The sequence below is a fragment of the Nilaparvata lugens genome, chromosome 3 (assembly GCF_014356525.2).
Source record: "Nilaparvata lugens isolate BPH chromosome 3, ASM1435652v1, whole genome shotgun sequence".
NCBI classification, from domain to species: domain Eukaryota; kingdom Metazoa; phylum Arthropoda; class Insecta; order Hemiptera; family Delphacidae; genus Nilaparvata; species Nilaparvata lugens.
The window spans coordinates 97225305-97249313 of NC_052506.1; the positions used below are offsets into that span (position 1 = coordinate 97225305).

Below are 24009 nucleotides of genomic sequence, written 5' to 3' on the forward strand. Positions count from 1 at the left end.
TTGGAGTTGAAGTAAGTGTAGTTAATTGGTACGGAACCAGCTGTAGATAATCGTTCCTCAGAAGACCTATACAAATAATTATCACTCCCCTATCATTGAGAAACTGGAAAATGTTGGAAAAATTATTCATCTCATGAAAGAGTGTTGTTCATATTGCATTCATCAATTACTGAAGAATGACAGAGTAAATTAATTTTTTTTGCGTTTAGCTCAGCTTATATTCATCCTAAAATGGAAGATGTAAAGAATATGGAATTCTGTGTAATTCATCGTACATCGCATATTTCCTGGACCATCTATTGACAATCAACAACTATGAAAGCACCAAACTCATCTTTGAAACACTGATTTAATCTATCTACTTTTCTTAATTCAACACTACTGATAGATATTATTACCAATTGATTGAGAAGAATATGTTTTCGGAATAATAAATGCTGCATGACTAAGCACATAGGAAGTCCGTATTGAGATGTAAATGAAAATATTGATTGTCAGATAAATTTCATGATTCACCATGAGATTTAATGACTTTTTGGCTGTACGAAGTTCGCCGGGTAAGCTAGTCTATGATACTATAAAGCAGGAATTGATAATAATAATAATAATAATAATATTTCTTTATTCAACACAGCAAATGTGAACATTATACAGTTGAATATCGTCACAAGCAGCAATACAAATACATATTACAAAATGTCAACAATTCTTAAAACTCTAGACTACACAGTATTTAGCCTACTTTTAATTATAAACTAGTCAAGACATAAAACTGTTAAATTCTTCCAAGCTATACACCGCCTTGGAAATGAGAAGAGTGTACAAATCTCTCTTGAATTTTTTAATGTCAGACAAGGTTTGCAATTCAGGGGGTAATTTATTATGTAACTTTGCTCCTAGATAGGTTGGTAGTTTCTCATAGATTTTCAATCTGTGTTTGTATGGCTAGTCTATTTTTCCCCCTTGTGTTGTAGTTATGTGAATCAGCCTGTGTTTTGAATGTGGAAATGTTTCTATGTGTGAAAATCAAGAGTTTATATATGTAAACTGATGGGAGTGTTAGAATTTTCAAGTCTACAAAAGCATCTCTACACGAATCATTGAAACTGAGGCCAGCCAGGTAACGTATTGCTCTTTTTTGAAGCCTGAATATTTTTGGAAGTGTATATTAGCACAACCACCCCACAACTCTATACCATATGACACATGTGAATAAAATAAGGCAAAATAAACCATTTTTGAGACTGATACGGGCACTAATCTCACCATATTTCTCAAAACAAACAGCCCCTTACTCACAGAATTAATTAGTTTTTCAATGTGCAAATCCCATAAAAATTTGAATCTATCTCTAGACCAAGTAAATTAACAGAGTCTGTATTTTCTACAGGATCACAGCCAATGTATAATTTAGGTTCTATATGATTTTGTCTGAGGCTGAAATCTATAAGTCGACTTTTCTTTGAATTTACTGAGAGGGAAATAGAATTAAAATATTGAGCTAAACTGTTAGATAGTAGGTTACATTTTTTCTCAAGTTCTTCTAAATTGCAATCGGAAAAAATTAAGGAGGTGTCATCTGCATATAATGTAAGTTTATTTTGTGGAACTGCAAGAGAAATATCATTTATGTACAGAATAAAGAGAAGAGGTCCCAAAATAGATCCTTGAGGCACTCCTGATGTCATTTTAACTAGATCTGATGATGCAATACCATGACGATCACTATGGATGGAAACAAACTGGTAACGATCAGTTAGATACGACTCCACCAATTTATTTTCTTTACCGCATATCCCTAGACTTACTAACTTCTTCAGAAGTAGCTTGTGATTCATGCAGTCGAAAGCTTTGGAAAGATCAATCATGACACCTGTTGTGTAGTTACCGCCTTCTAGATCGTGTATCACACCTTCAAAAAATTCTATAAGAGCGGTACTAGTCGACCTATCCTTTACAAAGCCATGTTGATGTGGAGATATAAGATCATGTTCCTTCAAGTATGCTACAAGTCTTATGAGAATAATTGTTTCAAATACTTTCGAGAGAGCTGTCAATATTGATATGGGTCTATAATTGTTTATGTCAAATTTGTCACCATTCTTGAAAAGTGGAAGAACTTTCGCTATTTTTAAAAGATCCGGGAAAATTCCATATTCAAACATAGAATTAATTATGCAAACCAGTGGATAAACTATTGCTCTCCTGCAATGCTTTAAAATCTTAATAGAAACATCATCATAACCTACACTAGATTTTGACTTCAGATTTTTTATTATTTCTAATATTTCACCTTCATGGGTGGGATGTAAAACAAATTTATTTGGTGATGTTTCTGAGTTATTATCTTCGAGTTCTTCACCTGATAACTCATGAGATCCTTTAAGACAGCACCAGCTCTTTCAGCCACGGATGCGAAAAATGTATTGAATGTAGAAGCAATCTCTAGATGGTCAGTGATGTGTTTATTTTCAATATTGAGTGCTATGTGTACATTATTTCTATTGCAATATTTCCCTCTAAATTGATTTATTAGCTTCCAACTTGATTTAGATTTGTTTGTTGCATACTTTATTTTGTTGCCATAGAATTCTTTCTTTGCATCTACTACTAATCGGTCATAGTGTTTTTTGACTTTGTTTATAAGTGAAGTGTCAAAATTAGCAACTGATTGTGCCCTACATGTTGCGATTTTTAGTAGAATTCTTGTTTGTTCAATTTCTTTTGTAATCCAGTTTTGTTTCAAGTTTTTAGTTTTTGACAATGTTTTGGTTACTAAGGGACAATGCATATTATAGAAATGAAGGAAAATATTATAAAAAATCTTATACTTCAAATTAGTATCTTTTACATTGACATAGCTGAAATTCCAGTCTACACCTGCCAGAGATGCCTCCAAACTGTTCATATTATCCGTACTGCAATTCCGAAAAGTAATAGTGTCATTGTGAGAGATTTTTTGTTTGTGAGAACGTTGACCCAATGACACTTCTATGGATTGAGCGGTGTGGTCGGAAAGCCATGAATGTATTACATCTACTTTTATGTTTGTTAATGTATCACTGGTAATTATGTTATCTATTGCCGTTCTACTATGAGTTGTTATCCTGGTTGGAACCTTAATGTTATAATTTAAACTAAATTGACTCATTATGCTGAAGAAAGCCTTACGTTGAGGGGAGTCTGACAAAAAATCAACATTGAAATCACCCACGCAAATAATCTGATACCAATGTTTTCCAATAATATCTCCAAGTCATAGGGAACAAACAGACATTCATTTTTTTATATATATAGAAGATTTCATTCGGCTCAAACAAAAGCCTCTCTAAATGGAGGTAGAATGATAAGGTTGACAACTTTCAGTTCTGTTTTTTTAACATTTTTTTTTTTAATCAGTTTCAAAAAGTTCATGTAGTACCTACTATTGTGTTTGAGACACTTCTGGCGCTATCATAGTTTCACAACTATTCTGTTCCACACTCCTATCTTTTGCAGTTGTTAACCATATCTATAATAAAATAAAGAGTTGGCTTATACACGTATGGGATAGGAAAATTATGTTTGACGCATCACCACGTCTGAACTACTGGACTAATTAACTTGAAATTTTGTTTATAGGCTAGATTCTTAATTAACCAAGGATGGTTATAGGCCTATTTTAAGTTCTTTAAAATCTCATTACGTCAAGTTTGAAAATAGATCCTTGCGAAGCACGGGTTCCTGCTAGTTCTTTTATATTCTTTGATGTTTTTACATTCATCCACATGTTTGTCAATTCTAAATCTCTTTATATAAAAATAAATGGCTGTTTGTGTGTCAGTTTGTTTGTTTCTTCCCTACATACTCAAAAACTACTTGACAGAACGGCATGAAACTTTGGGGATATGTTGTGTGAATATTGGGGATGGTTTCTGGCCAGAAAATTCAATAGGGGGGCTAATAATAATTATTTATTAATCGTTTTTACAGACCTATGTTTTAGAAATTTTGGGCCGAGCGTCTACCGATGATAATTATTTAGCATCTAAAGTTACCAGCTGTGTAATAAACACGTCACCTTGTGATGAATTGTGTACTGGTATTAAAACGGTAGTTTGGAGTTGAAGTAAGTTAGTTAATTGGTACGGAACCAGCTGTAGATAATCGTTCCTCAGAAGACCTATACAAATAATTATCACTCCCCTATCATTGAGAAACTGGAAAATGTTGGAAAAAATGATTCATCTCATGAAAGAGTGTTGTTCATATTGCATTCATCAATTACTGAAGAATGACAGACTAAATTAATTTTTTTGCGTTTAGCTCAGCTTATATTCATCCTAAAATGGAAGATGTAAAGAATATGGAATTCTGTGTAATTCATCGTACATCGCATATTTCCTGGACCATCTATTGACAATCAACAACTATGAAAGCATCAAACTCATCTTTGAAACACTGATTTAATCTATCTACTTTTTTTAATTCAACACTACTTATAGATATTACTACCAATTGATTGAGAAGAATATGTTTTCGGAATAATAAATGCTGCATGACTAAGCACATAGGAAGTCCGTATTAAGATGTAAATGATAATATTGATTGTCAGATAAATTTCATGATTCACCATGAGATTTAATGACTTTTTGGCTGTACGAAGTTCGCCGGGTAAGCTAGTCTATAATACTATAAAGCAGGAATTGACATATACAGAATAGGAAATACTCATTATCATTACGTGTGAACTACTGGACTGATTATTTTGAAATTTTGCATATAGATTCTTAATTTATGGTTATAGGCCTGATTTAAATTCTTAAAGATTCCAGTGGGTCAAGCCTTCAATTAGACCGTTGTGGAGCACGGGTTACCTGCTAGTCTATGATATAATAAAGGAGAGAATTGGCTTATACACGTACGGGATAGGAAATTCACGAATGACATCACGTGTGAACTACTGGACTGATTAACTTGAAACTTTGCTTATATATTTGTTATTTACCGAGGATGGTTGTAGGCATTTTAAATTTCAGTAGGACAAGTTCTCAGTTTGTCAGGTTTTTAATTAGGTGCTTGCGGAGCACGTGTTACCAACCTGCTAGTAAAAAATGAAACTTCTTTGTTCTGCACAATTGGGCACAATTCATGTGAAAGTCCCCCTGTAAAGATATCAATGAATTCATTTCTAGTTTGAAAGTACTTATTATGTTGTCTAATTTGAGTATTGTAACTTGATTCAATTCGAATTTTATTGGATTTGATTGTAACTTGGTTTAATTTGAATCATGTGTGATGTATGCCTGCTGTTTTTAGGTTTGAATTGTATAGGATTTGATTGATTGAGCGAAGTGAGGTCTAAGATTCAAGTCGACGGTTTGGCATTTCTCTTAATATTCAAATGTTTAAATGTTTATATGTTGCGCATTTACGGCGAAACGCGGTAATAGATTTTCATGAAATTTGACAGGTATGTTCCTTTTACTTTCCTTGCCCTATTACCATAGGTAAGGAAAGTATTGCTTTCCAAAAAAATTAAGGTACCCTAATTTCAAGTTTTCTATACGTTTCAAGGTCCCCTGAGTCCAAAAACATGATTTTTGGGTGTTGGTCTGTGTGTGTGTGTATGTGTGAGTGTGTATGTCTGTGAACACCATAACTCCATTCCTAATCAACCGATTGACTTGAAATTTCAAACTTAAGGTCCTTATACCATGAGGATCTGACAATAAGAAATTCAATAAAATTGAATTCAAAATGGCGGAAAAATGGCGGATAATTACTGAAAAACCATGTTTTTCACGGTTTTCTCGAAAACGGCTCTAACGATTTTCTTCAAATTTATACCATGGATAGCTAGCTATTTATAAGCCCTATCAACTGACATGAGTCTCATTTCTGGGAAAATTGCAGTAGCTCCGTAATATTCTTGTGAAAAATGGCGGATAATCACTAAAAAACCATCTTATTCACGGTTTTCTCAAAACGGCTCCAACGATTTTCTTCAAATTCATACCATGGATAGCTATTTATAAGCCCTATCAACTGACATGAGTCTCATTTCTGGGAAAATTGCAGGAGCTCCGTTATATTCTTGAGAAAAATGGCGGATAATTACAAAAAAAAACAAGTTTTTCACGATTTTCTCAAAATAACTTGACCGATTTTTTTCAAATTCATACTCTGTATAGTTTCCTTACTGGGAAACTAATGGGGGGTCCACCCCATCCTTGAGAAATGGACTTTGTAACCTCCTTCTTGTGCATGAAATAGGTAGGTAGCGCAGTTCATAAAAAGAACACATAGTCGAGATATTTCATATGTAGAACAGCTGTTTTGACGACTTTAAAAAAATGACGACTAAAAAAATCATCGAATTTCACAATTTACACAAAGGAAAAAGTACTCTGAAAACAATTATATATACACAAATACAAAAGTCTGATCGTAGTTTCAAAAACCAAACTTTGCATAGATGGGGCGGTGCTCCTGAAATTTTTACAGATATGAGACTTGTGGCAGTCAATAGAGCTTATCAATGACTTTTCTAGGTATGAATTTGATCAAAATCGTTGGAGCCGTTTTCGAGAAAATTGCGAAAAACCCTGTTTTTACAACATTTTCGCCATTTTAGCCGCCATTTTGAATTGCATTTGATCGAAATTGTTCGTGTCGGATCCTTATAGTGTAAGGACCATAAGTTCCAAATTTCAAGTCATTCCGTTAATTGGGAGATGAGATATCGTGTACACAGACACACATACACTCATACACACACACACACACACACACACACACACATTTTATCTGCCATCTAAAATTGCATTTGATCGAAATTGTTTGTGTCGGATATTGTAAGGACCTTAAATTCCAAATTTCAAGTCATTCCGTTAATTGGGAGATGAGATATCGTGTACACAGACGCACATACACTCATTACACACACACACACATTTTATCTGCCATCTAAAATTGCATTTGATCGAAATTGTTTGTGTCGGATATTGTAAGGACCTTAAATTCCAAATTTCAAGTTATTCCGTTAATATTGGGAGATGAGATATCGTGTACACAGACACACATACACTCATACACACACACACACACACACACACACACACACACACACACACACACACACACACACACACACACACACACACACACACACACACACATACAGACCAATTCCCAAAAACCATTTTTTTGGACTCAGGGGACCTTGAAACGTTTAGAAATTTAGAAATTTGGGTACCTTAATTTTTTTCGGAAAGCAATACTTTCCTTACCTATGGTAAAAATCAGACTATAAAATTATTCATCATAAATCAGCTGACAAGTGATTACACAGATGTGTGGAGGAGCCTGTCTATTACTGTATTTGTATAAGGTCTTCAGTTTCAAATATCTTGAAGAGGTATGCATCTTTAAGCTGGGTTTACACCGTAGTTATTAACATCATGTTAATAACTTTATCCTTATAGATTCTATTAGATTGAACGGAAGTTGACAAACACACATCTTCATCATGTGTATGATAAGTTATGTTCAATCTAATATAATCTATAAGGATTGAGTTAGTGACATTTTTTTAATAACTTTGGTCTAATCGCAGCTGTAAGGTCTTTGGTTTCAATATTTTGTTTTGCAGTCATGGTATTATTATGCGTGCCCATTAGTATCAATATTCTCACCTTCCAAAAACCTAATTTAATAGGTGATTAAAAATAAACAAATGAACTAAATAATGCTGGAGAAATTATAACATTTCTGATTGTAAAAAAAATTAATTTCCATCAGATAGAAAGATTATCACGGAACTGGATGAATTATATCATATGGAATACAAATTCAAACGTGAACTGAGTTTGTTAACATTTAAAACAAGTGACATCAGGTACTTGTGGATGAGAATACTGCGTGAGGTCTACTGTTCACAGAACTACTAGTTGTAACTTGGTTTAATCTGAACGTTGTGTTATGTGTTTCCAGGTTCGAAGCAGGGGTGTGGGTACGACCAACCTCCCCCTCCACCAGGACGAGATGAGTGTCTGCCCTTCGATCAGCAGTCGGAAGGACTCGGGCATCCGAAGCAACAGCCGACGCAGCAGTATACAGCAACAGGTAACTGTCGGCCTCCTTTCATTCCTTCAATGCTTCCCATTCCATCAAATGTATGGCACCATTGTAAAAATACTTACTTACTTCATAGCGCTTCAGCCCATCCAGGGCCTTGGCCTCCTCTAGAACGCCTCTCCTGTTGGCAGCCTTGCGTCTCCATCCCCTAACGCCTATTTTCCGAAGATCATCTTCTACGGTGGGTCGTCCACTAGAACCGTTTTCCTAGAACTCCGAAGTAGCATCGGCCAAAAACTACCGAACGCGACCGAATGATCCCCCAACACAGAAAGGAATAGATGCTCGTCCATTGCAACAGGCTCATACGGCCGTCTCCGGCCGATCAATTTTCCAATCCAGATTGAATGGGATTTTCCGGCCGAACTAACTAGTCGAGCTGAGACAACAAAGTGTTCCTAACCTAAAATTGTTTCAGTCTTGTCTGTTTTTGAAGTTGTTCTGTTTTATAAAATTGTAACTATGGACAATGAAAAGTTCATAAGTTTGGTTCAAGAGCATGTTCCATTGTGGGATATGCGTGACAAAAATATCGTCGTGATGTTCAAAGGAATCTGTGGACAAAGATTGCCGAACAAATAGGATCTGAAGGTAAGATTATTGTAATGAATAACTAATCTAGTGGATATTTCTTTATTCATTTTTCAAAATCTCTATGTAATCATTGTTTATGAAACATTTTGGTGGCTATGATAGTAGTTAATTGGTAACCAGCCAACTACTGAACTAGACTGACGTAAACGGTTCCAATGGACGACCATATTCGGCCGAATTAACGGCCGGCAGATTTGTCCGATCCAACGGCCTAACGGATCCAGTGAATGGTTACCCTCAATCCTCCAGCCTCTTTTTATTTTCTCTTTTAACAGACTCTTTTAATGGCTCTTGCATCGCTCATTCTTTCTACATGACCTAACCAGCTCAAGCGGCTCACTTTGATCTCATGTACAATAGGTGGTCAGGCAGCCCTTGATTTGAACGAAGTCTCCATTATCCATCAATACATATTGGACCGTATATTCTTCTCAGAATCTTACGTTCCCAGATACTCAGTAGGTCTTCATCTTTCTTTTTCAAAACTCAGGTTTCTGCCCCATACAACACAACTAACTGGCTTTATAACAGTTTCATAGATTTGTAGTTTTGTTTTCCTTGGCAGGGTTTTGGATCTAAAGTATTGGCTAAGTGCATAATAACATCGATTTCCTGCAGATAATTTCGCTTTTATATCAACTTTAACATTGTTATCTTTTGTGATAACAGAACCAAGATATTTGAAGTTTTACACTCTTTGGAATTTGTAATTATTGCACTGTATGAATCCGTCGCCAGTCTGCCGGGCTCTGCTGCTTGCCAGATACTTTGTCTTACTTTCATTAATTGAGAGTCCCATGTTTGTTGAATTGTAAAATATATGTAAATGTTTCCCGTGGCCACCCTGTATATGACAACATATATTTATGGTGATATATTATCAATTGTGAAAATATGTCGCCATACGCACGATGGCCGCGAGAAACATTTACATTTTAGAAATAGAAATCAATATTAATTTTCCAATAAGTATCGCCGCTTTCAAGTCATCTAAAGTGATTTTTATTTGTTGGGAAATTTGAAAGTTAAATTTTTTCGACATAAACCCCGTACTTTAGATGATTTGAAAGCCAGTTTTGTGTTGTCTAGTTTTAACTGGTTTTCACTACAATTGAGAATAGTAGGTAAAGTGTGTTGTCTAGTGAACAGAACTAACCTTGAAATGTCAATAATTTTTAATAAATTAACACTTAGGCCTAGTTGCAGAGTCGTCACATAAAGTTAAAAACAGGCAGTTAACTCATTTATGAAGCCATAACTCCACTTTTCGTTGCACAGACGTCAAAGTAAACTATAGCTCACATGAAACTGAAAACGCCCAATTAGACACATGTTTTTGTTGCATAGTCGTCAGAAGGAGCTTATTTATGTCTTCAATCGCTAAAAACGGTTTATCAACACTTTAATAAATCAACACTATTTAATAAATCGATACTTTTAAATAAATAACAATACTTCTTAAACATGCTAGCCTATGGCACGACTCTTCTCTACTAGCTCGAGACTGCTTTCATTAGCATAGTAGTGGTAGAGTAGAGTGAGAAGCGGTGGTGGGGGAAGGCAAGTGGTAGAGTACTTTCCCACTCTACTCTACTAAAAACTAGTACTCTACCATGAACGTTTTCATTGGGAGAGTTCACAAGATAGTTAGTAATTGCCGAGGGAACTCTACCACTAACTCTACTAATGAAAACCAGGCTATACTGTGCCGTTCTCATACTCTCACCCAAACAGTAGTAACAAAAAATCAGCCGGCTTGAGTTAACAAAAAATCGGCTTGAAATTTGGAACATAAACAACCTATACCAAGGGGTATCTTCTTATGCTATCTTTTTTCTATGGCAATAGAAACACTCACACTGAAACATTCATGTTTGTGAAAAGATAGCATAAAGAGGATATGCCATAGTATAGGGCGTTTATGTTGCAAATTTCACTGTTAACTCAAGCCTATAGTCGTAGTAGTTCTTTTTCGTGAAGCTATGTGACGCTGGCAGTCTCTGATACTGTGCCGTTCTTAAGGGTGTGCAAAGGCTAAGAATAAACTTTCTACTGGTGATATTTTTCAAAGTTTTTCGACTTGTATACTATCAAGCTATCAAAATTAAAAAGTTTTCTCTGGAAAACATTTTTTTTCGATCATTAATTTTTGAGATATGAGCGCCTAAAGTTTGAATTTTTGTGCCAGAACATTTCAAGTTCGGTGAAAGATAAAATCATGAGATTTTAAGGATAGATTCTTCATGGTATTGTTGATCTAATAAAACAAAAATTTTCTGATTATATCATTTTCTGAGATAACCCAAACAATTTCAAATAACTTCACTGAAAATAAAAAAAACAATAGCTACCTTCCTGGACCTAGCCAAAGCTTTTGATACAATCCCACATTGCAAATTACTAAAAAAGATAGAAAAGATTGGCATACGCGGTATACCCCTCAAATTATTTGGCAGTTATTTAACAAATAGATACCAAATCCTTACTATAGAAAATAAAACTATTTTTAAACAGTTAAATGATTACGGTCTTCCTCAAGGAACTGTTTTATCTCCGATTCTCTTTCTTCTATATATTGATGATTTAATCAAACTTGAATTGAAAAACTTCAGAGGTGAAGAAAACTGCAGAGTCGGGATTGAAGACTGTTAAGACCTGGTTAGATGAGCACATTCTCACACTTAATTCGAATAAAAGCGTCTTCATGACCTTCTCTCCCAATATGGTTGGCCAACCACTTGATCTAGACCACATAATATTCATGATTTAAACTGTACTCTTTCAATCTCGAACGATAGCTGTGGCTGCTCAAAATTGAAAAGAGAAAATTATTTTAAATAACTAGGCGTTATAGTTGATCAGCATTTGCGATGGGATATTCACATAGATAAGCTTTGTAATAAACTCAAGCACTGGATAAACAAATTTTATAATATCAGCAGGTTGGGTAACATAGCCGTTTCAAATTTGGTTTATTTTGCCTACATTCAATCTCATCTCCAGTATGGTATAAAAATTTGGGGTGCATCTTATTCCAATCACTTCAATAAGATATTCATAATCCAAAAAGCATTATTAAAGGCAATTTTGGGCAGACCTAAACGATTTCCAAGTGACAGTATTTTTATTGAATTGAATGTATTGACGGTTGAGCAGCTGTATATAAAGAATTTAATTATTTACATTAATAAAAATAGAGAACTTTTCAACCTCCGTATATCGCCTTACAATCTCCGTCCCTCAACCATTACCTTTGAACCACACAATGCAGTTCTATCCATTTGTAGAAGACAGTTTGATTATATTATTGTTCATAAGCTTATAAATGTGATACCTGCTCTTTTTATAACAGATAATTTGAATGGAAGACTTCTGAAAGGGATAGATTTATGGATTGCTCCTTCACATCCTAGGATAAGTGATTTCTTGTAATATTGTAACTAGGATAAGTTGAATCATTCAAGAATGTCTGCTTTTTTATTTTGTTATCTCGTATTTTCTTACTTTTTTTACTTTCCTTCTTTGTAATTTGTTTCAATTTAGATGTTAATAGGAATCCACCAATTTTATTTATCTTAGAAATAATTTTGTTTTTAGTAACACTCGGCCCCTGCGCTCAGGTTTTTAACCTTTTCAGGGACTTTCCGTATTTAATAATAATACTATTTTACTTTTAAATTATTTTGTTAACTGTCAATTTTATTTATGTAATTATAGACATTCATGTATGCATTGTATGAAGGAAAAATAAACTATCCTATTGATTGATTGAGAAAGTTATTCAATTTACCAAAAATAACTTTTAGTTGAGTTATTTTCGGTCATTTTTGGTAAATTGAATAACTTTCTCAAAAATTGATATTTTCAGAAAATGTTTGTTCTATTAGATCAACAATACCATGAAGAATCTCTATCCTTGAAATATCATGGATTTATCTCTTACCGAATTTGAAATGTTCTGTCCCAAAAATTAAAACTTTAGGCGCTCATATCTCAAAAAGTAATATCGAAAAGAAAGTTTTCCTGAGAAAACTTTTTAATTTTGATAGCTTGATAGTATACAAATCGAAAAACTTTGAAAAATTTCACCAGTAGAAAGTATATTTTTAGCCTTTGCACAGCCTTGAACTCTCACCCTAACAAAACAGTAGTAACAAAAAATCAGACAGCTTGAAATTCGGAACATAAAAAACCTATACGATGGAATGTATTCTTATGATATTTTTCCTCTATGGCTCTGTGAATTTAGAAGTGAATTATAATGATACAGTCACTAGTAGAGCATTGAGATTAAAGCAAATTAGATACATGGCCTGTGAGTGATGCCAGTCTATATCGTGTACATTGAACAATGATTGATGGTGTGTTTTGAACAGTTGCTGACGATGAACGGAATAATGCAGGGAGAGCTGTTGACGCATCGCGTGAGTGGCTATTACACTTCTAGTCAATCCACTATCAACGACGGACATAGACCTGGTATTTATTCGTTCATAACTATCTCTCAAAGTAATGTACCTGTCCAAATGTACCTGTAAATTTGGTAATATGCTTTGAAGTATTGTTTGAATTATTGCTGTAGTTACAAGGAAAAACGTTTCCAACTATAGAAATGAGAAAATAAAGATTGTCATAAAAACTGCGACTACGCCTCGTTTCGGAAAGCCATTTTCTGACTCTAGCTGTTCAAAGTCTAGAACTTAGCTAAATCCCGAGCTCGGAAACCGGCCCTAAAAATATGAGATTCCATTCGTCACTACTGCGCATGTAACAAATTTTATAATTATTATTATGAATATACTGTCTTATCTAAAATGATAAAACATCACTTTCATGAAACATAACCTCACTTTCATTAAAAATACATGGTACTACGCAACTCAAGTCGCTTCTCGACCAACATGTCGAGTCGCCGCTCGACTCAGTCTCACAGTCGTGCGGTTGTAGAGACTAGAATCGACTGGTCTGAGTGTCACCATTTGAATACATATGCTGCGTCGTGAAGAGGCTAGAGTCGCGTTGAGTCATGTGTGAGTTGAGCCTAATTATTATTATACAGATCGAGTCCGTTAGCCAACGAAATTGACCTACTCCTTCCTTTTTGACAATATAACAAACAAATAAAAGAAGGGTACTAAAAGGTTTTCATTTTATGGAAAATTATTATAAACTTTCAATAATTTTTTCCCCAAATATGTTTCAGAACACAGGAAAAATCTAGCTCAACTGCCATCCCCTTTTACGGATGATATGGGCGTATGCTTCCAGAAACTGAGAAAACAGTCTGACCTGCAACTTATCAGATGTGTACAGGTAAACTTTAAAATAATTTACCGAGGATGTTCATAGGCCTATTTTCATCGTTACTAAACAATTTTTTTCAATCTGTGATTAAAAATTACGCAACTATAAAGCCGAACAAAACTCCAAGTTACTCCACAGCTTAGTTGATAGCGCGCGCGTTTCATGAATCAAAAGTTGTGGGATTGAAACCTATAAAATCAAATTTATTTCCTTAAAAATACAACAAAAATATCAGCATTTAAAAAATTATAAATTATTAATCTTAAACTTAATTATATAAAAATAAAACAAACCTTGAAATCAATTTGACTTAATAATATAGAGCTTGAAACAATGCTAGGTTTATGAATTAATAATAAGTTACTGTAATGATAAATAATAAAGTGAAAAGCTTACATAGGCAACATATTACCTGTGCGTAAGCTAGAGATGAGTTTATATTAAGAGTGTTTAAATAGGAAATGAAGGTTTTGAATCTCAAGTATTTTTATTAGTGGAAAGGCTAAAAAAGACTATTAAAAAGGCTATTAGACTCATTTTTTCGCTGGAAATTTTCAACTCTTATAAAGATTATTTTGAGCAAAATAGTATATAATTATTTATGTTTCCTGGACATAAGGAGATAGCATTATTTTACAACACCAAATTTTTCCCGGCGGGTTACCTTCTCACCTAATAGAATTTTGTTCTTAATTTTTGGAATTAATCATTAATTATGATTCCCTCATCTCAAATTTGAACCAGGAATTGGAAAATTGTAACTCCTGGTTCAAAGCAAATGGCCTATCACTAAATACTGAAAAAACAACCGCTGTGAATTTCCTACTATCCTCACGGAATATAAGACCATTGAGAAATTCTCAACTGAATGCTACGAATTGCAGTATCTCATTCAACTCTGATTGACGAATCCTTAACATGGAACATACATCCCGAGCAACTTATGAAAAGGCTCAGTTCTGCATCGTATGCAATAAATGTTTTGAAGGAAACATGCAGTCTGGGTGTCTTACTGGACGTCTACACAGGCTACTTCGAGAGTTTAGTAAAGTACGGGACTATATTTAGGAGTGCATTGTCTCAATTAGATAAAATATTTAAAGCCCCAAAAAATATTATTCGGCAAATTTTTAATTTGAGATGGAGACACCCATGTAGAGACATCTTCAAGAATAAAAAAATTCTCACCGTTCCCTCAGTTTATATTCAGTCAATACTCATGTTAGTATTCAGAAACCTCAATATACTGAACAAAAGGAATGAAACAGCAAGAGAAACAAGAGCACATAACCTATTATACTACCCAATGCATAGGACAACTAAATTTGAAAAAGGAGCACTATATAGAGCAGTAAAATTCTTCAACAAACTTCCAAGCGAAACTAAAGTTTTTAATTCCAAATTTCAATTCAAGAAGAATATCTTAGAGTATTTGACAAATAGAGCTTATTACTCGGTTCGCGAGTTCTTAGATGAATGAATGATGATTTTATTTTTTTTACCGCTTTCCTCCCTCGGATCCAACTGCAACCTATCTAGACACAAGGCTTTATTGGATTCAAATCAAAAACTTGTAGCCTTATAATAGTTACTAAACTTCTCTAGTGTCTTATTATGTATTTTATAAATTTGTGATTTATATAATTGAATATATGTAGAATTGTGACAATGCAGAAATTCTTTACATGTTGTAAATAATATTGTAAACAAATGAAATTGCAAATAAATAATTTGAATTCATAGACTTTTTGCTTTTGGCAGGATAACAGTTTGTCGCAACGCAGCTACTTTGTGAAGGCTCCGCTGTCAAAGGTGTCGCTATTTTTCAAGCAGCCGGGTCTCGAACAGCAGTTTAGGAAGAAGGCCTACAAGACGTTCAACAGCGACGCCGCTACGCTGGCCACGGCACGCTTCAACACCTATCTCGACATTGCCGTCTGTCTACTGGTCAGTTTCATTCCATTTATCACATGGTCTACAATACGCGTCTCGTAGCTTTGTCTCCGTGACTTTGAACCGGTATATAGGCACAGATAGAAGATAGCACAAGAGGATATCCCATGATATAGGTCGTTTATGTTCCAATTTTCAATGTTAACTCAAGCCGATAGTTCTATTGTGAGGTGCACGTTATTAATGGTAGTGGAGAAAGATAGGAAACAACTTTGTCTTGTAAATGCCTTCTATAGACGGTAGCTGATACAGGTTTATTGATGTAATATTAACGGTTCATTCTCGTTCAAAATAATAAATTATCATTTATTAACATCGAGAGCTTAGCTCTAGGGACAAACTAATTCCGCTAGATCGCTCCAGCTGTACTATTCACTTGCTGCCCGAGTATAGCAGGCGTAAAACCGTGCTTTAAAGGTACACATACCAGCGGCTATTATTGTGTCTATGAAAGAAGTTTAAGCATCAACTTTATTCATCAAGACCAGCGCTACAAGTTGCTACGAATTTGAAGTCTATAGAACGAACATTGAATGTGAAAAAGGAGTTTAAAATGCATAAATATTTAATTTTTTTCAGATTTTCAAAAACAAAGTTGACGTAATTTTTGCTATATTGAAGAGGAGACTTGCATATTTTTCTCAAATTTTTCTGACCAGTAGTTTTGTAGGGTATGTGTACCATCTGCCTCAAAAAAGTGACTTTTGAACCCCTATTGTTAGCTAACAGAAGCTGATAAAAATATTTCTAAATATATCTCGTTACATGCCTCAATGATTAGCACTCGCAGATCCATCAGTGTGATAGGATGTTTAGCGAAGATCTTCTCTTTCAGAAAGTACAAGGTTGCCATTGCCATTTGAGAACTATTAATATTTCAAATTTTTATTCAAGTAAGTTACAATACATTCTGGTTCATACAGGAATCTACAATAAATTACAGTACAACAGCCAATTATGCAACAAATTTCACATATTATGAAAACTTATTAATTACAATGAAGATTGATTGCAACTAATAACTAATTATCAAACGTAAATCTTGATTAAATGCTGTAAAAGCATGTTTACAGAATTTAATTGAGATTTTCGTTTAATAATAATTATCTATTAATTAGCATTTGAACAAATGCAACTTTCCATCTGTAGATTATTAATAACATCTATCACTTTTTGTCAATTACTTCTTAAAGATGGCTTCCTCCTGCACGAATACACTCTTGAAATCTGTGTTGACGATTCCTCATTGATCGCTGCAACATCTGCGTTTCCTGGTCCCATGATCTGTCCACCTGCGGTTTTCTGTTTGTGCAGCTATCTCAAATCAAACTTTTTCACAACTTGACCAATAACTGTGGTTGAATCATAACAGACAATTCAAAATGAAATTAAAAATATCCCAGCTGAAATGTGCAGCAATCGTTCAGGAATCTCAACACAGATTTCAAGAGTGTATTCGTGCAGGAGGAAGCCATCTTAAAGAAGTAATTGACAAAAAGTGATAGATATTATTAATAATTCTCGAATGGCAAGTCTTGAACTTTACATTAGTTTGAATAAAATCATTTTTTCCCTTCCCACTAATTTTTTATGGGGTTTTCAATAATGTTCCCGTTATTCTGGGTCACTCGGTATAAGTCTTTAAAATTGGGTCATTCTTTTTGAAACACCCGGTATATTGCAAGCATCAATATTTATATAGTGACTGGACTACTTGAACAAGAAGTAGTTCAAAAGTAGTTATTAGTACTTAGTTAAGTAGTTAGTAGTAGTAGTATTTTAAGTAGTTGAAGTGGCTAATCTGTTTGTCTGAAACGTTGATGAAGTGAAATTGACATGTATGTTGCAGGTGATGATGGTGGTGACAGTGACGTCACTACTGCATCCAGCCGGTGTCTCCACCTGGTGGATGTCTGTGGCGTGTTGCCTGTGGCTCATAATGGTGGCAGCCGTCGCTCTCTGTCTGCACTCTCTCTTCTGTCCCTCTCGACCGGCCCTCTCGCTCAAACGCTGCATGAGTTGGCAGCCCTGGCACTACCTGGGCGCCATTTTAGTCAGTATGCCCGTTGTGTTGGTACTGTCCAACACGCACACTCTTGCCAACACGCACCACCATTACAGCTGTCTGCTCTACATCGGTCTCATTCACTTCTGCAACTTCACTCAGCTCAACTGTTGGATGAAAAGTGTTCTGGCCACTCTATTTAGTCTACTCTACATCGTTGCTTGCATTCCAGTTGCCAGCAATTCTTCTTGCCTGACATTCCCCAACCTTAATAGTTCTAGTAGTAACCCACCGTTTGTCAACGATCGAATAATACACGACAAACGTTTGTCTTCGAACAGTTTTAATGTAGATAGTAGTAACCCACCGTTTTTAAACGATAGATTAATAGGGAACATACACAGCGATGACAGGCGTTTGTATTCAAACAGTTTTAATTTAGATAGCTTAAGTAGTAACCCTTCCAAAGATCAAGTACCACATAACGGTCCGTTTCTTGACGAACCCAAGAGAGATAGACAGTTTTCTTCGACCAATCAAGATGCACACAACAGTCAATTTTGGATGAATCAAAGAGTGACGAACAGCCTTCTTCAAACGTGGATAGTTCAAGTAGAAGCCCACCGTTTTTGAGAGATACTACAGCAAACGATTTGCATTCAACTCTCAATAATCCATCGATCGATGAGCCCAAGAGAGACAGGTCTTCAAAACATTTTAACATGGTTAGTTCTAGTAAGAGCCTACCGGTTTTCAACGATAAGGAGCTAGAAGATGTGGAAGCTAAGAGAGATAATAGTCAGTCTTTTTCATACAATTTTAACGTGGATAACTCCAGTAAGAGCCTACCGTTTCACAACAATAGAGAACTAGCAGATAAGAATCGTAAAAGCCCAACGTATTACAGCGATAAGAAACTAGAAGATGAGCGTAGCTTTGTCGTTGAGAATTCAAAGACAGACGAGAAACAGTCTGATGTTTTGAATCTATTGAACCGCTATCAGGATGATGAGCTAAAGGAGAGGAATATTGAAATTTTATCTGTGTTTCCGCCAGCTGAAGATAAGAGGATTGTGAAACGTTCAAATGATGACAGCACTCTCAACGATGGGAAAGTTAGTGTGGGACAACCTGATTTGATTGAAAACTTGTCCAAGTCGAAGGAAGACTTGATTAAATTTGCAGATTTGGAGAAGGGATTGGCTGGAGATTCTTCGGATTTGAGTGGAAATATTATATCTTTCTCTTCACTAGTTGGAAATTCAATTGAACCTGTTGCCTCTCCTCTTAGAGATGTGAGTCCTATTGTGGAAGGCTCCAGAGTGAATGCGAGCGGTGATGCCGAGGATTGTATGGAAGACAAGAAGCAGTTGCTGATGGAAACCTGTCTGGACGTGTTGCTACTTGTGCTGCTGGTTTGGTTCCTGAACCGTGAACTGGAGATCAGCTATCGGCTGAGTTGGCATGGCAACGCGGTCGCCGCTAAGGACAGGCAACGGGTGCAGGCTATGAAGGTAAGTTGACACGCAATTAGATACATAATGCTTTGAATTGTTTCCAACGGGAGTGTCTCGATTAGACCAGGTGTTCGATTATACCAGGTTCTATTCTACAATGAAGCTCCAAAACCTGGTTCAATCGAACTACTGGGCTAATCGAGACGGAATGCTTCGATTAACCCAGTAGTTCGATTGTACCAGGTGTTATAAACGAAACCTGGTTTAATCGAGACACAGGACCTGGTACAATCGAACTACTGGGCCAATCGAAGCATTCCGTCTCAATTAGCCCAGTAGTTTGATTACACCTGGTCGTCTAAACGATACCTGGTCTAATCTAGACACAGGACCTGGTCTAATCGAGACATGAGCATGTCTCGATTGTATAAGCCAGTACAAAGAAAACTATCCATCTTTGAAAAAAAAGTCTCAGATACAAAATGAAGATTAGATCTTAATCTACAACTTCTTCACTCTTAAAACTTTCCTACCCTAAAAATAAAAAACTTTCTCGATTAGGATTTGTATTGGTGTCTCACCTCAGAATGTAATTAAGGCATCGTCTGATAAAGTTCCTTATAAAAACTTAATAAAAGCAAAAAAATACATAAATACATACTAAATACATATTTTTTTAGATTGTTCGAATCACAAAATATAATTTGTTAAGTGAGCCAATTTTCAAAAATGTTCATGAATATTCAGATTTAGAAAAGGCATTGACAATAAAGATATACGCTTCAGCCGTGCGGGCTCTATTTTTATGGTAGCGTAGCTATGGATGTACAGTCCATATATACAGTACATTCATATATATAACAACTCGTGCTTCTGCCATTACAGTATATATGACACCTGGTACAATCGAACTACTGGGCTAATCGAAGCATTCTGTCTCGATTAACCCAGTAGTTCGAATATACCAGGTCCTGTGTCTCGATTAGACCAGGTATCGTTTGGATGTCCTGGTATAATCGAGACAGAATGCTTCGAATAACCCAGTAGTTGGATTATACCAGGTCCTGGTCTAATCGGGAAAGTCCGACCTGGGGTAATCGAACACCTGGGCTAATCGAATTACACCCGTTTTCAACTCTGGAGCATTGTTTGGTTGAGCTAGGCCCAAACTATACGAGCTTCATAGAAGCATTGAATTTCTCAGCTCGTTTACAGGATACATTGTCTCTGAATCTTCAATTTGTTGCTAGTGTATTATAATTTGAATCCAATAACATTTATTGATCATAAAAGTAAATTAGGCCATTCTAAAACTGTATAACTTTTCTCAAATATTTCTCCAACTATTATTTATACTTCTCTCAATGTTTTACATGTTTTCTTTTGACTTTTTTAAGACTGTTGTTCTATATATTTTTAAAATTGCTGTATTCAATTATCTGTTGTATGTGTGAAGAGACAACATGCGGTTACCTGTTGTATCAATAAATAAATAAATTCATAAGCGACGACTGTACTATAGTGAGGTCCACGTTATAATTCAATTCAATTCAACTTCTTCATTCCAATATAAAACACTGTACAAAATAAAAGAGAATAATCATGGAATAATGGCAATGGTGAAAGATTGGAGAACAGCGATGCCGATTCTCTGCCTTGTCAATGTCTACTATAGAAGATAGCTGATACTGGTATACTTGATGCAATATCAACTGTTCATTCTTGTTTAGAATGATCAATAATTTTATTTTATTCGCCAAGAAATTATACTTTTCAATGATTAAGGCTGTGCAAAGGCTAAAAATAAACTTTTCACTGGTTATATTTTTCAAAGTTTTTTCATTTGTATACTATCAAGCTATCAGAATAGAAAAGTTCTCTAAGGAAAACATTTTTTTCCGTTCATTACTTTTTGAGATATGAGCGCCTAAAGTTTAAATTTTTGGGACACAACATTTCAAATTCTGTAAGAGATAAATCCATGAGATTCAGAGGATAGATTCTTTATGGTATTGTTGATATAGTAAAACAAACATTTTCTGACAATATCAATTTTTGAGAAAGTTATTCAATTTACTAAAAATTACCAAAAATTACTTTTAGTTGAGCCATTTTTAGTAAATTTAACTTTCTTAAAAATTGCTAGTTTTAAGAAAATTTTTATTTTACTATATAAAGAATACCATAAAGAATCTATCCTCTAATTCTCATGGATTTATCTCTTACCGAATTTGAAATGTTCTGTCGCAAAAATTTAAACTTTAGGCGCTCATATCTCAAAAAGTAATGATCGGAAAAAAATGTTTTCCTGAAAAAACTTTTATTTTGATAGCTTGATAGTATACAAATTGAAAAACTTTGAAAAATATCACCAGTTAAAAGTTTATTTTCAGCCTTTGCACAGCCTAAAATAACACATTTTCATTATTCAATTCAGATTTCAATTCATAATTGAGATTAAATATTACTTTAATTAATTATATTCCTACATTGTTAAAAGCAATTTGGCAATGTTGCAGAGCTAAAAAAAGATTGCGCTATATAATCACACGATTTTGATGTTTTTTACAATGACGTTCAGTAAATTATTTAAAGTAAATAAGTAATTGTGTATACTTAATGACTGTAAATTGTTATTGTTGTTGGACCGGCGGATTAGTTACACAACATAATACCAGATCAAATTGAATAGTCACAGAAAATCTGTGGTTTTTGGCAATTTCTTTGTCTTTTTCATTCAATTGAATAATTACGACAATATCAATTTCTCAACTACACAAAAAGTGAAAAAAAAATTTAATAGTTCTCTATTCATCATTGCATTCATACAATTGGGTGTCATGATAAAAATAATGTGCACTGCAATCGGTAATGCTTGTCAATTTAATAATTTATTTATTTATAGACAATGCACATAAAGACAACAGGCATTCGACCAAAAACATTTTTTATCCTTAATTTAAAATAAACAGTCTAGAGATTATGTTGAGTTTATGAATTGATTCACACAATTTTAAGTCCAAAAAAATAATTTCAAGTCCATAATAACAATTATTTGACTTTGTTTAGGACCGGGCAGACCGGTAAAATGAACAGTCTAGAGGTTATCTTGAGTTATAATTTGATTCACACACATTTTATAGTCCATAATAACAATTATTCAACTTTGTTTAGGACCAGGCAGACTGGCTGTTACACAACATAATACCGGAGCACGTGGTGGAGCAACTGAAGACAACGGCGCGTTACTCCCAGAACGTGACCAATGCGGGAGTACTGTTTGCCAGCATTGTCAACTTTGCCGAGATGTACGACGAGTCCTATCTAGGTGGCAAGGAGTGTCTGCGTGTACTCAACGAACTGGTTAGTCCTACCATAGAGCTATCTATGTGCTTAGCATATTTTAATATTTCAATAAACGTAGAAGTTCATTTTCAAGAATCAATGTAACTCATAGAACAAGATACAATCTACATAGATATGTTACTTATGATTCTAATTTAACGGTCATTCGTAAGCAGCTGGTATACATCGCTCCAAAGATTGTAAACTGCATCCCGAACGAGCTCATCGGTGTACCTATTAAGTTTGTTCCAATAAATATTAAAAACTGGATATTTCACAACTATTACTTCCATCTTAATATTTTATGAGTTCAAAATTTTTTCAGCTTTTAAAACTATTCATTATTGTCAGAATTAATTCACAATTGATAGCATTTATTTTAAATATACTTACCATTGTTTGAATAGAAAGATTCCATTTTAAATTATTAGCTTAAGATTTAGAAACAGTTAAGTCTCTACTCCTACTGGCGAACAAGTGTTTCACTTATGCCAGTAGTTGTTAACTCAAGCCGATTATTGTCGATTACTGTCGATAATTGTCGATTTTTACTGTTTTGTTGGGGTGAGAGTGTAAGAACGGCACAATATGAGAGACTACCAGCGTCACACAGCTTCACGGGAAAGAACTACGTGGACTATCAGCTTGAGATAACAGTAGAAGTTGGGACATAAACGCCCTATACCATGGGATATCTACTTATGCTATTGCTTCTCTATGGTCCTACGTTCAAAATATATACAGAGTGTACGAATAGTAATAAAATAAAAATCTGATCACCCTTTTTAAATTATTTCGTCACGACATGTTTCGGCTACTAATGCCATTATCAATGACTTGATAATACTCAGATTTATATTTTTATTTATATTCAAAAGTAGCCCTAAAGAAAAAAAGACAATTAGATGTACGAATAGTCACTGTGTACTTGAATTCTGTAAAATATCGATGGTGCCGAGCTTCGATCGAAACCAAAGACTTGAGGATGAAAATTTGGAAGTAAATTAACATGTAACTAGATGTTATTTTCATCTATAGTGAAGTCCACATTATAATGGCAGTGTACGATTGACAATACTGTTGCTGTCCTTTTCTATAATACAACAAAACAGATAGAACTATCTCTCTCTCGCTTTGCAATGTTGTCTATTTGCCAGAATATTTTATATCTACTTTTGACAGTGACTGTACAAAACTGAACAAACAATTCTCAGCCGCCATTTTTTTTCTTCA

General features: G+C 34.7%; 1 protein-coding gene across 1 annotated transcript in view; it reads left to right on the forward strand.

The window, feature by feature from the left end:
* LOC111052708 (adenylate cyclase type 9) overlaps positions 1 to 24009 on the forward strand; it is a 76485-nt gene that overhangs the window by 37801 nt on the left and 14675 nt on the right. Inside the window, 7 exon segments of the mRNA XM_039422983.1 lie at positions 7975 to 8106; positions 13089 to 13191; positions 13916 to 14025; positions 15778 to 15963; positions 17819 to 18604; positions 18607 to 19488; positions 22606 to 22794. Coding sequence (XP_039278917.1) covers positions 7975 to 8106; positions 13089 to 13191; positions 13916 to 14025; positions 15778 to 15963; positions 17819 to 18604; positions 18607 to 19488; positions 22606 to 22794 — 2388 coding nt within the window.